Here is a 13163-nt window from a genome sequence, read left to right as displayed (position 1 = left end):
GGGCGACCGGGTAGTCGGCCGGCGGGGGGCGCCGGTGGCTCGCGGGCCGACATGTGTGCCGATCCGGGATCGCGGTCTCACGCACAGGCGGCTCCTCCGCGGGCTCGGACAAACTGGCAAAGGGGCTCCCAGTAGGGAGGATGCGGGGGGTGGGATGTCATCCTGGCGCGGCGCGCGTGCGCGAAGGTGGGGCAGCGGCGGCGGCGGCAGCGGCGACGGCGGGACGCGGAAAGCAACGAGAGGGGTATTGTGGGGGGAGGGAGGATCTGCACCCGCCTGGGGGAGAGGCGGCGAAGCCCCCGGCCATCGCGGGGTCCCTTTAAAAGCCGGACCCTCCGGGCCGCCGGGGGGTGGCCACCGCGTTGGGCGCACGCGCAAGCGCCGATCACTCGGCTGACTTGGGCCGATCACGGGCTTCTCGGTATGGTGCCAATGAATGCGCGGGTCCCAGCGGACAGGGTGGGGTTGGGGGGCCCGGCCGCCGTCCTTCGCGGCCGGCCCTGGGTGCAGGGCCACTGCGCTCCGTGCATTCGGGGCCACCAAGGAGGGAAAGACGTTCGACAGAGGCCGCGGGGGTCGGCGAGCCGCCAGCCGATGATGCGCGCTGGCCTCGGAGTGCCTTTTGCCGGGGCGCGGTTGTCGGCCTCATGTGCCGCTGGCTGTTTCCTGGCGACTCGGGTCTCTAACGGAAAATGACCCGAACGGGGAGGGTGGGAAGGGGGGGGGCAGCATGTTATTGTTTGTTTCTGCGGGGCCAGAGGCCGGGGGCCGGGGGCAGGGCTCTCGCCCCCGCGCCCGGCGCTTTTTCGGACCCGGCATGGCTGCGCCTGGGGGGTGCTCAGGCGCGAGCACCCCTCACCAGCCCTGTCGCACTATCTTCCCCTTCCTGCCCTGTCGCCCCCCCCCCCCCTGCCATCTCCTCCCTCCCCTCACTTGCCCTTCGCTTGCCCCCCCCCTCCCCCCTCCGGCTTTCTCGCGCCTCCTCTCCCTCTGGCGCAGCCGCACCAGCCGCACCAGCCGCACCAGGCCCTCCTCCCCCCGCCATGGAGCAGGCGGTCAAGACCCCCTCGCTGGCTCTGGATGCGGAGGCCGCGCTGACGGCCCTCCCCGGGCCGAGCGGCCCCGGCGGCCCCTGGTCCAGTCTGGTGCCGGACGGCCGGCGGCTGTTGGTCATCTTCGACCCGGTGCCGGCGGCCAACGACCGTCTCACTCCGGCGCAGGTGTTCGAGCAGCAGATCATCTTCGCCTGGCCGAACGAGGTGAGCCCCTTCACGCGCGCGGCCTTCCGCCCGCCTCTCTCTCCCCCCCCCCTCTCGCTACCTCTCCCTCGGGCCTCCCTCCCTCCATGCAAGCCCTCGGCGCCACTCTGACCTCCCTGTCTCTCTCCCCCCCCCCCCCCCTTTCGCAGTACCTCACCAACCAGGATCAGCTCCTGCTGGCCGGCCTGGTGAGCGGCCTCGACGCGGTGGGCTACTTCCTGGCCAGCTCCAATCTGGATCACATGGCCATGAGCAGTGACTGTGTGGTGATGCGCAAGCTCGGGGACTTTGACACGGCCTTCCTGGATCGCGAGCAGGCCACCCCGCCCCGGGGCCCGGCCAAGCAGACGGACGTCGGGCGGCAGATTTGCTTGCAGCAGCTGCTCGGGCCGCCGGCCCCGCCGACCGTGCACGCCGAGGCCGAGATGGAGCCGGTCCTGGACACGCAGCTGGTGGCGGTGCTGGTGGGCCAGCACCATGGTGCGCCGATCGAGTCGGTGGCCGCCACCCTGCGCACGGAGCTTCACCGGATCTTGACGGCTCTGCGCTTTGCGGTCGGGCCGCTGAACCACCTGCGCCGGCTGTGTGGCCTGCGCGTGGAGGGGCTCTTCGATGAGTTTGATCGGCAGCCGGAGGAGGCCGCCTCCGCCGGCGGAGCGGCCGCCCTCCCCGAGGCCGATATCTCCTCCTCCTCCTCCTCCAGTCCGCCCCTCTCGGCCGAGGAGCTGGATATCGTGACCAAGTACCATTCGCGCAAGCGCGACAAGTGGCCCACCTCCAATGAGGCCTTCCGGGATGCCCTTCGTCGGACCCTCAGCACCACGGCTGTGCCCATCCTCCAGACCCTATCGGGCTCGGTGTTCCCGGTCCTCGGCGACGGTGCCACCATCAAGGTTTCGCCAGACACGGTGCGCTCCTGGATCCATCCTCCCTGCCGCCCCGCCGGCTGCGGTACCCCACACGGGGTCCATTGCCACGGGGCTGCTCTTTTCCCGGGTCCCTCCGCGCCGCCGCCGCCGCCGCCGCCGCCGCCGCCGCCGCCGCCGCCATCACCACCACTGCCAGTGCCGCCCTTCGGCTGACCCCCCCCCCTCTCTCTCCCCCCCCCCCTCCAATATGCGGTCCACTCCTTCCTTCTTGTGCAGATCCCCCCGGGCGTTCTTCTTCGGTCGAACTCCCTGATCGAGACAATCCTCTCTGAGCGGGGGAACCTCTCGGCGGCGCTCTTTTTGGTGGAGCGTACGCCGACCAATCCGCCGGGCTTCCGGCCAGACGACCCGGCCTCCCTGCTTCCGCGGCTGTACGGCCAGCAGGGCCAGGCCAACTGCCCGATGGCGACGTCTCTTTCGCCGGATGTGGCGCTTGCGGCGTCTACTTCCCCCGGGGCCGGTGTCTTTGCCGCCTCGCATCGCTACTCCCCAGGACAGCTCCTATCCGGCCGGATGACCCCCTCCCTGACCAGCCTCCTGTCGCATCTAATTCCGCAGGGGGCCGCGCTGGCGGCCTCTGACTCGGTGCGTTTCCCCCCCCCCCCCCTCCTTCCCCCTTGGCCCCCTGTTCAAGTGCCATCCGCCTCCTTTTGCCACAGTGCCCTCTCTCAACACTGTGCCCTCTCTTGCCATTGTGCCTTCCCCCCCCCCCCCTCCCCCCCGCTGACTCCCATCCTTTCTCGCTGTCCCTATCTGCCCTCCTCCTTCCCCTGCCAGCATTCCGGGCCTCGAGCGCCCCTGTTCGAGGATCTGCAGTTTGTCTTCCTCGATGCACAGGATCGCATGCAGCTTGGCCTGTACCCGTCGTCCGAGGCGATGGCCGGGGCGCCCACTTCGGAGAAGGACTTCTATGCGTCTCCACCGGCCGTGACCACCCCGTCCGGCTTCCGGCCGTCGGTCTTCAGCCCGAATGCCCAGCTGTCACGCTACCCGGCCGACCGGCCGCCCCTGCGCATCCTCAACCCGGAGTATCTGTACCTTTGCCCACCGGCCACCCCGGCGGCTGGAGCCTACGCCGGGATTTACTGGCTGGTGGTGGATGTGAATCCGGGCGATCGGCGCAGTCAAGCCCTGGCACCGGATCGCCTCCTGGCTCTGGCGGTTATCCTGCAGCCGGCGTCGGTTTACGAGCCGGACAGCCTGAACTATGTGGTGCGTGTCCTGCCATGCCCCAGTTCCTGCCGGCCATTGTGCTGCCTCCTTTTTTGTCCCTCCTTCCGCGGGATACCGCAGCTCCTCGTTTGATCTCCCTGCTGACTTGGATCTCTCCGCCTCTCTCCGCCTCTCTCCGTCTCTCTCCGTCTCTCTCCGCCTCTCTCCGCCTCTCTCCGCCTCTCTCCGCCTCTCTCTCTCTCTCTCTCTTCCTTCCCATCTATCTATCCTTCTCTTCTCTTCGCCCTCCCGCCCTCTCACGCGGAAATGCAGCGCGCCATCGCGCAAGAGCAGCTGCCCGACCTGGCAGCCAGCCTGAGCCGGGCCTTCAGCGTGGACCAGTTCCACTCGCTCAAATCGATTGTGGCCTCGCGTGGGGCGGACCGAGGGCCGGGGCCGGCTGCCATGCCGACCCCAGCCCCGGCGCCTCTGGGCGGCCTCCACGGGATCCCGTCGCTGCTGCAGAATCACCTTTTTGCACAGGACACCTCCTTCTACATGTCGGACCTGAATGTCCTGCACTACAACCGACACCTGGGGCTGTATGCTGAGCACCTGGTCACCCCGGCCAATGCCATCCGCCTGCCCGGGTCGCCGCCGCTGAGCCCGGCCCTGGTGTGCCCGGTCCCCAGTCGAGCCGATGCCTGGACGCACGCGGCCCAGGAGATTCGCTTCCGGTTCGGCGCGCAGGCGGCCTTTCACCAGCTGATGGAGCGCTCGCGCGAGCACCACCGGTATGCCTGCCTGCCGGATCAGCGGGCATCGGCGCACCCTCTCAGTCGGGTGCGGCTGGAGGCCGAGCAGCCGGCCGACGCCGAGGTCCTGGCCACCCTGCTGGACTGGGAGGAGTTCGGGGGCTTCTCCTCGGACGATGGGCTCTACTCGGAGACCGTGGACTCGGATGACGAGTTTTTCCTCCCCCACTTCGACCGAGCACCCGGCCTGGATGAGGCCGAGGCCGAGGCCGAGGCCGAGGCCGAGGCGGAAGCAGGGCCGGAGCAGGCACCGGTCGAGGGGGCAGGTGCCGAGGAAGCCGGCCCGGCGGCCTCGCTGCGACAGCGTCTCCAGAAGGGCCTGGACCCGGTCCGGGCTGTGGAGGCTCTGTCTGGCGCGCCGGCCTCCCTGTGGACATCCCCGCTGCCGATCGCCTGGTCGGCGCCCTTCGACCCGGAAGCCGGCGCATGCTCCGAGTGTGCCGGGCTTGTGGGTCCTGGTCCTGATGCGGGTGATCCCGACGCCGAGCCGGGCCCCGATCCGGGGGCCGCACACTGGCCGGCGCCGGCTTCCGGCTCGGCTGTCTGTGCCCATGCGGGCATCCGCCTGACCATGCGCCCGGTGGCCGAGCTGGCGGCCGCCTCCCCGGCCCCGGGGGCTGGCGACTCCCCGGGGGCCGAGCTGAATGTCTCGCGTCTGGGGGCCCAGCAGTTGATCCTCTACGATCACACGGGTGTGCTCTTCTCCCGCCGGTCGTTGGACCAGCTGACGGTCATCCACAAGCCCAGCCGCTGCGGGCACATCCTGGCGCCCCTGCACTTTTCCGGCATGCAGCGTCTCCAGTCGGCGTCGAATTCCTTCTTGCCGCTGGCGGCGCTGGCCGGCGAAACGAGCCCCGCGCGGTTGGCCCTGTCGGCGGCCCACTCGGCGGCCCAGCTGGCCCTGCTGCAGCTGTACCTGCCAATCATCGAGATGGAGGCTGACAATACCTTTGGCGATACCGACGAGCCGGAGGCGGATCCCTTCTTCGAGGCCGAGCAGGCGGCCACCTGGCCGCGCTTCCAGATTGCCCTGCAGAGCCTGATGGCCGGTGTGACTGCGGTCCCGGCTCCGGGGTTTGAGCAGCTCACCTGGGGACACCCGGAGTTTTCCCCCTCCGCCAGCGCGACATCCATGCTGGCGGCCAGTGCGGCGGCCGCCGGGTCCACGGTGGCCAGCGGGGCCGGGGTCTCCGGAGCAGCCGGGCCCGGCACCTCGGGGGCCGGGGCTTCCGGGGCCGGGTCGGCCGGTCGGCCGGCCACCCCGGCGGCCGGCCCGGCCGTGGCCGTGGCTGTGGCCCAGGCTGCGGCCGTGGCGGCCGGGGCCACCGGGGCCGGCGGCTCGCTCGGCGGGGCTGGCACTCCGCCCGGCTCGCTGGCCGGGGCCGGGGGAGCCGCCGATGACGATCTCTCGCGGACCATTTACGCCTTCTATGCATCCTCCACGCAGCCGACCCTGGTCACGGCGGGAGCCGGGCGGGGGGGCCACGCGCGGCGGGCCTCCGCCGCAGCCATGGCAGCGGCCGCCGCCGGGGCCTCCGGCATCTTCCCGCCTGATGCGCCGGGCTACCAGCTGGCTGGCGGCAGCCCCGGGGCCGGTGGCAGTCCTGGCTCCGGGCCCAGCGCCGGGGGCATGCATCACCCATCGGCCGGCCGGCCGGGCTTGGCCTATCCCCCGGCCCCGGGGTCGCCGCAGTCCGGCCGCGGGGCCGGACCCGCCGGCGAGGCAGCCAGCCACGGCGGCGAGCGCGGCGGCTCGACGTCGGGGTATGATGGCGGCCCGGCGGGCCCGGGCGGTGGTCCCACCTCGCCGGCGCCCTCCTCCGGGATGTCCTCCGGCTCGGTGTCGGCCTTCAGTTCACCCGCCGGGAACATTGTTGGCCTGGCGCACTCGCCCTTCACCGGGGGGGTGCCTTTGCATCGGCTGGGCAGCCCGCCGGGGCTGGTGCCCGGGGCCCCGGGCTCCGGGGCCGGCCGGCCCGTACGGTCCCCCTCGGCCCAGCAGCTGGATGCCCTGCTGGCAGCCCACAACAGCGGCGGCGGCGGCGGCGGCGGTGGCGGGCCTGCCGATGACCCGGACCTCTCGCCCCCGAGCCACCCCGCGTCGCCGGGGTTTGTTCCCCCGCGCATGATCCAAGCGGTGATCGCCCTTTCCTCACCGCCGCCCCCTCGTGGGGGGATCTTCCGCCAGCTGGAGACGCCTCTGCAGCACCATCACAACCACCACTCGGGTCAGCCGCCGGCTCCGCCGGGCGGCCGGTGAGGCTTTTTATCCGGGCCCCGTCGCGCTTGATTCCCACTTGTACTCGACTGGCTCGCCTCCCGGCCGCCATCCCCACCCACTGCAATAGATGGTTGGCTGTGGCTCCATGTGGTCTATATTGTGACGGGGGGGTCGCTCTCGTGTCGGGCCGGCATGAGGCACCGGACAAACTCCCGCGGGAAGTAATCCAGCACCAGGATGCTCTCCAGGTCGTAGTAGCAATGTGTGAGGCCGGCGTCCAGGGCAGCCGAGAGGCCGGCCCCGGCTGGATGTTGTTGGTGCTGCTGCTGCTGCTGCTGCTGCTGTTGTTGTGGCTGCGGCTGCTGCGGCTGCTGCTGTACTTGCTCTTGCAGCTGGAGTTCCGGGGCCGGGGGTTTCGAGGCAGGCGGTGGGCCGAGGGGCCCTCCTGCGAGGACGTCGTCGGCCACTCCCTTCCAATAGATGACCATTCCCGGGCCAAAGCGCGAGAGATAGGGCCGGAGTTGCTCGGCCATGATGCGGTTGTGGGCATCCTGCGAGCCGAAGATGGCTTTTGACTCGATCCAGTTGACGGTGCAAGGGCCGACCACTGGGCAAATGGGGCGCGCGCGGGGGGGGGGCGAGCAGGAGGTTCACCGCAAGTGGCATGCCGAGGGAGAGGGGGAGGTAAGTTCCCGAGGGAAGTGCATGCTGGTGACCAGGGGCAGGCACAATCGACGGGGAGGAAGGAGGAGAAGCATATGCGCACTGATCGGCACCGAGAGGCGTATGTCCGGGGTCTTGGGGTAGCCAAGGTCGCGCATGCGAAACTCATCTGATCCAGTATGCGCATGTGTGTGTGTGTGTGTGTGTGTGTGTGTGTGTGTGTGTGTGTGTGTGTGTGTGTGTGTGTGTGTGTGTGTGTGTGTGTGTGTGTGTGTAAGTGGGTGAGTGTGTGTGTGTATATGCAAAAAAAGCAATAAATAGATATATGTCAGGATCTGCAAGCGCACATGCGCGGACAGGTGGACGAGGATATACGAAAGAGTCTGGGCGGCATAGAGCTGCAAAGATAAAGAGAGAGAGGGGGGAGAGAGAGAGAGACAGCAAGGGGGAGAAGAATGGCACGACCAGCGGAGTACGCACCAATGAAGGGGATGCCCAGAGCGGCAAGCTGCTGCCGGAGAAAAAATTCATAGCTCTCGCCCACCCGCAGGCGGAGGAACTCCAAGCGCGGGAGATTCAGCGACTGGTCCACCAAGCTGGCACAGTATTGGCTGATGCGCCAGAGAGCCTGGCAGGCCAGCAGCAGGACTTGCTCATCGGAGAGGGCAGCTGCCGTGGCCTTGGCCTCGGACAGGGCATGCCGAGCGGCGCCGGTGCTCGAACGCCAGGCCGAGAAGAGAACCCGGTGCAGGCGCCCCGGCGCCACCTGCAGGTGCATCCCCAGCTGGGTGAAGAGCCAACGGGCGCCGACAACCGCCGAGCATGAGTCTCCGCCGAGAGACATCAGGTCGGGGCTGGGGCTCCGGGCGCTCCTGAAGCTCGGCGTGCCGGGGGTCGAGTCTGGCAGTTCGACGCCGGCCCACCAGCTGGCCGGCGTGCCGGGCGTACCCGGCCCCCAGTCCGACGGGACCCCACCTCCCGGGACACCGGGTCCCGGTGTTTGGGGGCCCCGTCGGGGGGAGGCACCGCCGGGCCCCCCAGGCAGGACGTCTCGACGCGCGCTGGCAGGCAGCAGGCACCCACACCCGGCGGCCAGGCAAATCCCGGCCACTGTTCGGAAGTACTCATCCACGGCCGGCACCAGCGCCGCGGCCAGGCGCTTGGGGTGGATCGATCCCGAGCCGGGGGCATCCCGCATGCGGTCCTGTGCCACCTTGGTTGCGTGGCTGATCAGCGCATCAAGGGGGATCCTGCGCCACTCCGGCCGGTCGGAAGGGGACAGCGGCCAGTCGGCAACGGAAATTCGAGAGGGGGGGGGGGTAAGGAAGGCGGAAGGAGGGTCAGAAGCAGGCCCGAGCACCTGGAGTACCAGAGAGAACGAGACACACCCGGACTTGACGCTCAGGGGCTGAATGGCCAAACGGTCGCCCAGATTTGGGGTGACATGCTCGGCCAAGTAGGCGGCGTCAATGACGACCCGCGGAGCCAGTGTCCCGGCAGGGGCGGCCGGCGGCGGGGGGGACATGCTTCACTGGCTTGCCTGGTCTGGTGGTGGTGTGGTGGTGGTCTGGTGGTGGTGTGGTGGTGGTGTGGTGGTGGTGTGGTGGTGGTGTGGTGGTGGTCTGGTGGTGGTCTGGTGGTGTTGCTGCTGCTGCTGCTGCTGCTGCTGCTGCTGCTGCCGTCGCCGCCGCTGCTGTCGTGCCAGCCCAATCGGCAGAGGTGAATCTTAGAAGGAAGCGGAACAGGGAGATTGGGGGGGGGGGAGGCGCGGGTGTGGGTCTGCCGTCGGGTTCAGGAACCGGGTGTGACCTTCCGAAAAGTGGCGATCCGGCAGGCCGACGGGCACATGCGCTGGCGGCGCTTGCCCACGAGCCCCTCCAATAATGGTGCCCCGCGAGCGGGGCACACAGTCGCCCGGGCCTGCAATGGCCCGGTCCCCCCCCCGCCCCCGAAGTGGGCAGTGAGTTGGCACTGATCGGAGACAATCGCGACTGCCGGTGCTCATAACATGCACGGCTCTCCCGCGTCCTCCCTGGCCCTTGTTCCGGCTCCTCGCTCGCAATGTGTGTTCGTGGTGGGGCCAGGGCCTCTTCAGGCGACGGCATCCTGCGGGGATGCTGTCGAGAAAGGCACGGGGCAGGCGCTCTAGCAGTGTGCGTGCGTGTGTGTGTGTGTGTGGCGCTGTACAAGAAGTGGCTGTGTATTGATTCTCAAGGAATAGCCCCCCCTCCGGGACACCCCAGGGAGGATGATCGAGCAGAAGGGGGCGCGCAAGAGGAACGGCTGTGCATGCACGCAAGGAACACCAGGGCGCCGCTCGCCTGTCTCCGCTCCGAATGCATCTTTTCGAGCAGCAGCAGCAGCAGCAGCAGCAGCAGCAGCAACAGCCCCGAAGGCGGCATATGCACGGCGCACGAGAACAAATGCCGAACCAATGGTGGCCGTGCGCGAAGGACGGAGAGAAGGCGGAAGAGAGAGAGAGAGAGAGAGAGAGAGAGAGGAAGGGAGGGCGAGGGATGGCAACGGGAAACGTGACATGCTAGTTGCCGACCGACGACAGGGAATCCGTGGCCGAGGGGCTGGACACCGCCGGCGAGGAGTTGCCAGCCGCGGGGGAGCCCGCGCCGCTGGCCAGCTGGGCCGTCACGCGCAGCGGGGCGGTCAAGGACTCCAGGTAGATGAAGTACTTGTCGGACTCGCGGCGCCGATCCAGCCACCGGGCCTGATGATGGCGGAACACACGCGGGTCGATGGCCTCCTGCACTTTGGGCGGCAGGCCGGTGAACGCGTGCTCCATCGTGAAAAGTGGATCGCCATCGACATCCAGCGACTGGTGGTCGTAGTGGAATCGCAGCGGCTCGGCGCTGCCATTGGCCATCGGGGGGAACAGGGCCGTTGGGGCTTCAAGGAGGCCGGACTCGGCGCTCCCACGCTCGGGCTTGGCCGAGCCGCCGGCCGCCGGCGAGCTCCCCGGCGAATAGGGGCCCGCGGCCACGCCCGGAGCCGGGTCCGACCCCGACGCGGGGGCCGGGTAGATGGCCGAAACGCCGAGAGCCCGGGGACTCGGCAACAGCAGAGCCTCCGGCGCGCTGGACACCGGGATGTCCCCGCCGGCCTCCTTGACCAGGGTACGCCACTGGTCCTCGGCCCGGCGCAAGTGCCCGCGCGCTCCACTGCAGATGGTGGCCAGGTACTTGACCTGGTCCGGCCGGCGCTTGGCATGCGGCGACAGGGTCATCGGCAAAAGCGGCGGATGGTACTGGCCGGCTTCCGACCCCACCGGCGGCGGGAGTGGCTGTGCCGAGTACTGGGCCGCCATGCGGTTCAGGCAGAGGACCCACATGGTGAGGGAGTGCCGATCGGCGGTCTGCCGGAGTGTGGATAGGCCGGATGGGGGGAAGAAGCACGGTCAGCGTCCGGGAGGAAGGCAAAGGGGAGGAGCCTGGGGAGGGGAGGAGAGCCGGGCACGCACATCGAAGTAGTGCACCTGGCCATCGGCAGTGGCAAACTCGAAGATGTGCTCATAGGTCTTGTACTTGATGGGCCGGCTCAAGCTGTGAAGGGTGAGCATCTCGGTGAAGAGGCGCGAGCTCTGTAGGCGCCGGGGGCGAGGCAGCAACAGCAGGGTCAGTGTGCTGGAGACCAATGCGAGCGACCACTGCACTGTGTGCATTTGTCTGCATGAAGTGCGTGTGCGTGTGCGTGTGCGTGTGCGTGTGCGTGTGCGTGTGCGTGTGCGTGTGCGTGTGCGTGTGCGTGTGCGTGGGCGTGGGCGTGGGCGTACCAGATCGCCGGAGTTGTTTTCCTGGATGGTGATCCCATGGGCGCGGAAGATGTATACCACAAAACCGATGACGCGAACAAAGACCGTGCGCCATTGGCGGTTGGCCGCGCGGACCCCCGGGCCCGAGAGGACGGGCTTCATCAAGAGCAGCCCCTCGATGATGGGCGGATCGGAGTACTACGGGACGAGGACCGCATGTGCATGGCCGAGCGTGGTGTCAGAGGGGACGAAAAGGAGGGCAGTCACGGGACATGTCGCGCGTCGTATGGGGACGGGGGGAGGGAGGGCCAACGCACGATCGGGACTTCAGAAATGTTCTCCAGGGCCTTGCGGATGGTAGACTGAAAAAGGGAGAGAGAGAGAGAGAGAGAGAGAAAGACAGAGGGGAAAAAAGAGGGAGGAAGATGGAGCACAAAGGCGGGCAGGGGAAGAGTCAGTCGAGCCAAGCAGGCCACAGGGACACCGAAGAGAAGCAGGGGCCACGCACCTTGCGCGATAGGAGCACCCGCGGCGGAGCGGCCGGGTCCTCCTCCTCCGGCGTCGGGGCACTGAAAGCCGAGAAGAGACTCATGCGCTTGCTGGTGCCTCCGCGCCGGCTTTGCGTCGAGTGGATGGATGACCGATCGTCAGGGACAGCGGCCCCGGCGGCCGCCGCGCCGGACTTCTTGCTCAGGGTCGACTGCGCCGACGAGGGGGACGACGGGGGCGGCGAGTCGCTAACCACCTTGATCTGATTGCTCTTAATGGACTTGTAGAGCTCCTGCAGACAGCCAATACGTGCGGAGGGAGCCGGGGGCGGGTGATGGGGGGAGGGAGGGGAGGACCGAAGGGGACAGGGTAGAGGAAGAGAGTGGACAGCGGTGAGGAGGCGCGACAAGGCGTGGGGGCGCACAGGGCGGTCGGCCAACCCAGCATAGGCACATGGCGAATGGTCGAGGGCAGGGGGATGGCCGGCGACTCGTGGGTAACGCACCTTCAGCATGGACCCCGTGACGCCCTGGATGCCCTGGGACTTCTCCTCGTCGGTGATGGGCCGCGAAAGGAGGTCATCGGTGGACTTCTGTGACCGGCGGTCGGGCATCCGGGACAGGGCTGCCAGCCCGGCCACGCCGGCCTTCTGCGTGGGAGTCGATGACAGACGCAGGGCCACCAGGGTGTTGTCGACAAACTGCCGACTGGTCATCTTCTTGTCGACAATCTTGTTGTGCAGATCGGTATTCAACAGCAGCAGTGAGCTGACCACAGTGTGCACGGTGTCTAGCATTGTTTTCAGGGGGGAGGGAAAGAGCGGAGAAGGGGAGAGGGAGGAGCAACATACACGGTCAGCAAAGAAGACGAGGTGAGCGAGGATGGGTCGGAAGGGAGGGGAAAAAAAGGAGGACGAAAGAAGGAACAAAGGGAGTGGCTGCGCGTACCGGAAGACTGCCAACCCTGGGCCTTTCCGGCCTGCTTGAAATACTGGTATGAGAATGCGGCCATGACACGGTCGATCTCTTGCGACTCTCCGGCCAGGCGGAATTTGCTGAGGAAAAGACTGTGCCCAGCGATGATTGCGAATGTTAGAGGAGAAGCAAGAGAGAGGGAGAGAGGGAGAGAGAGGGAGAGAGGGAGAGAGAGCGAGCGAGAGAGGGAGAGAGGGAGAGAGAGCGAGCGAGAGAGCGAGAGAGTGAGAGGAGCTATACCCGGAGGCCGGGACGAAGTTCCAGGAGGACTGGCAAAAGGGAAAAAGGAAAGAGCAAGACCAGGCCAGAGGATGAGTGAGCATGTTCACGTACCGGAGGGCCTGGTCCAGCGAGAGCGACGAGAAGTCGAAGAACTCCGTGTAGTGCAGCAGCACCAGCGAATTATAGTCCTTCCTGTGAGGAGGAAGAGGGAGGAGAGAGAGAGAGAGAGAGCAGAGGAGGGGCGACAAGAAAGAGGAAAGCACGACCGAAGGGTGTTACACAATCGCCGAGACACGCAGGGGAGGAGGCATAGAGGGGGGGGCGGAACGTACGCCCGGCCGAGGAAGAGACCGATCTCGGTGCGGCTCACCCGGCCCTCCCACATGTCCAGCGCATACGCGTGCGGGTGCTTCACCGGCGCGGTGCTCTGGTGGCGCAGGTACATGTCCATGAGGGTGTCGGAGGCCGGGGAGGCCTCATCGCCAGCGTCCACCGGAATGGCCGGGTCGGCATTGAGCGAGACCCCGAGCGGCTGGTGCCGGTCCTCGGAATCGGACAGCCCAGCATCGGGCTCCTCATCATGCGTGGGGACCGTGGGGACGGAGTAGAGCAGAGCGCGCTTCTTGGCCGACGCGGGCGGCGGAGGCGGCGGGGTCATCTGCTGTCCGAGGCGGGG

The 13163-nt window shown here is 68.0% G+C and overlaps 4 protein-coding genes across 5 annotated transcripts in view; 1 reads left to right on the top strand and 3 right to left on the bottom strand.

The window, feature by feature from the left end:
* H696_00431 overlaps nucleotides 1-214 on the bottom strand; it is a 2795-nt gene extending 2581 nt beyond the window's left edge. Inside the window, exon 1 of the mRNA XM_009494283.1 lies at nucleotides 86-214. Coding sequence (XP_009492558.1) covers nucleotides 86-161 — 76 coding nt within the window. The 5' untranslated portion in view covers nucleotides 162-214. The remainder of the gene's footprint in view (nucleotides 1-85) is intronic.
* Nucleotides 215-903: 689 nt separating this feature from the next.
* H696_00430 (hypothetical protein) lies at nucleotides 904-6715 on the top strand. Its single transcript, XM_009494282.1, has 5 exons — nucleotides 904-1259; nucleotides 1409-2167; nucleotides 2405-2773; nucleotides 2966-3400; nucleotides 3674-6715. The coding sequence occupies exons 1-5, from the start codon at nucleotides 1044-1046 to the stop codon at nucleotides 6413-6415; spliced, it is 4521 nt and encodes a 1506-aa protein (XP_009492557.1). The 5' UTR covers nucleotides 904-1043; the 3' UTR covers nucleotides 6416-6715.
* On the bottom strand, nucleotides 6529-8564 carry H696_00429 (hypothetical protein; the record flags this gene model as incomplete). Its single annotated transcript, XM_009494281.1, has 4 exons — nucleotides 6529-6983; nucleotides 7143-7208; nucleotides 7520-8265; nucleotides 8428-8564. The coding sequence occupies 4 exons, from the start codon at nucleotides 8562-8564 to the stop codon at nucleotides 6529-6531; spliced, it is 1404 nt and encodes a 467-aa protein (XP_009492556.1).
* Nucleotides 8565-9524: 960 nt separating this feature from the next.
* Nucleotides 9525-13163, bottom strand: part of H696_00428 — a 7364-nt gene continuing 3725 nt past the window's right edge. Inside the window, exons 2-10 of one of the 2 annotated variants that reach the window (XM_009494279.1) lie at nucleotides 12820-13148; nucleotides 12599-12679; nucleotides 12239-12357; nucleotides 11797-12080; nucleotides 11311-11583; nucleotides 11120-11164; nucleotides 10824-11000; nucleotides 10512-10631; nucleotides 9525-10406 (exon numbers count right to left, since the gene is read on the bottom strand). In XM_009494279.1, the coding sequence (XP_009492554.1) occupies nucleotides 9579-10406; nucleotides 10512-10631; nucleotides 10824-11000; nucleotides 11120-11164; nucleotides 11311-11583; nucleotides 11797-12080; nucleotides 12239-12357; nucleotides 12599-12679; nucleotides 12820-13148 (2256 nt within the window). In that variant the 3' untranslated portion in view covers nucleotides 9525-9578. The remainder of the gene's footprint in view (nucleotides 10407-10511; nucleotides 10632-10823; nucleotides 11001-11119; nucleotides 11165-11310; nucleotides 11584-11796; nucleotides 12081-12238; nucleotides 12358-12598; nucleotides 12680-12819; nucleotides 13149-13163) is intronic. The other variant, XM_009494280.1, reaches the window with a different exon arrangement.

Source organism: Fonticula alba (assembly GCF_000388065.1).
Source record: "Fonticula alba strain ATCC 38817 unplaced genomic scaffold supercont2.1, whole genome shotgun sequence".
Taxonomy (NCBI): domain Eukaryota; order Rotosphaerida; family Fonticulaceae; genus Fonticula; species Fonticula alba.
The sequence above is the reverse complement of the archived record's forward strand: the minus strand, read 5'-3'. Positions and strand labels throughout refer to the sequence as shown.

Excerpts from the sequence above, each read along its gene's own strand:
- H696_00430 (XM_009494282.1), top strand. The coding sequence starts at position 1,044 with ATGGAGCAGGCGGTCAAGACCCCCTCGCTGGCTCTGGATGCGGAGGCC. Across the intron at positions 1,260-1,408 it reads TCTTCGCCTGGCCGAACGAG|TACCTCACCAACCAGGATCA; the intron begins GTGAGCCCCTTC and ends CCCCTTTCGCAG. Across the intron at positions 2,774-2,965 it reads CGCTGGCGGCCTCTGACTCG|CATTCCGGGCCTCGAGCGCC; the intron begins GTGCGTTTCCCC and ends TTCCCCTGCCAG.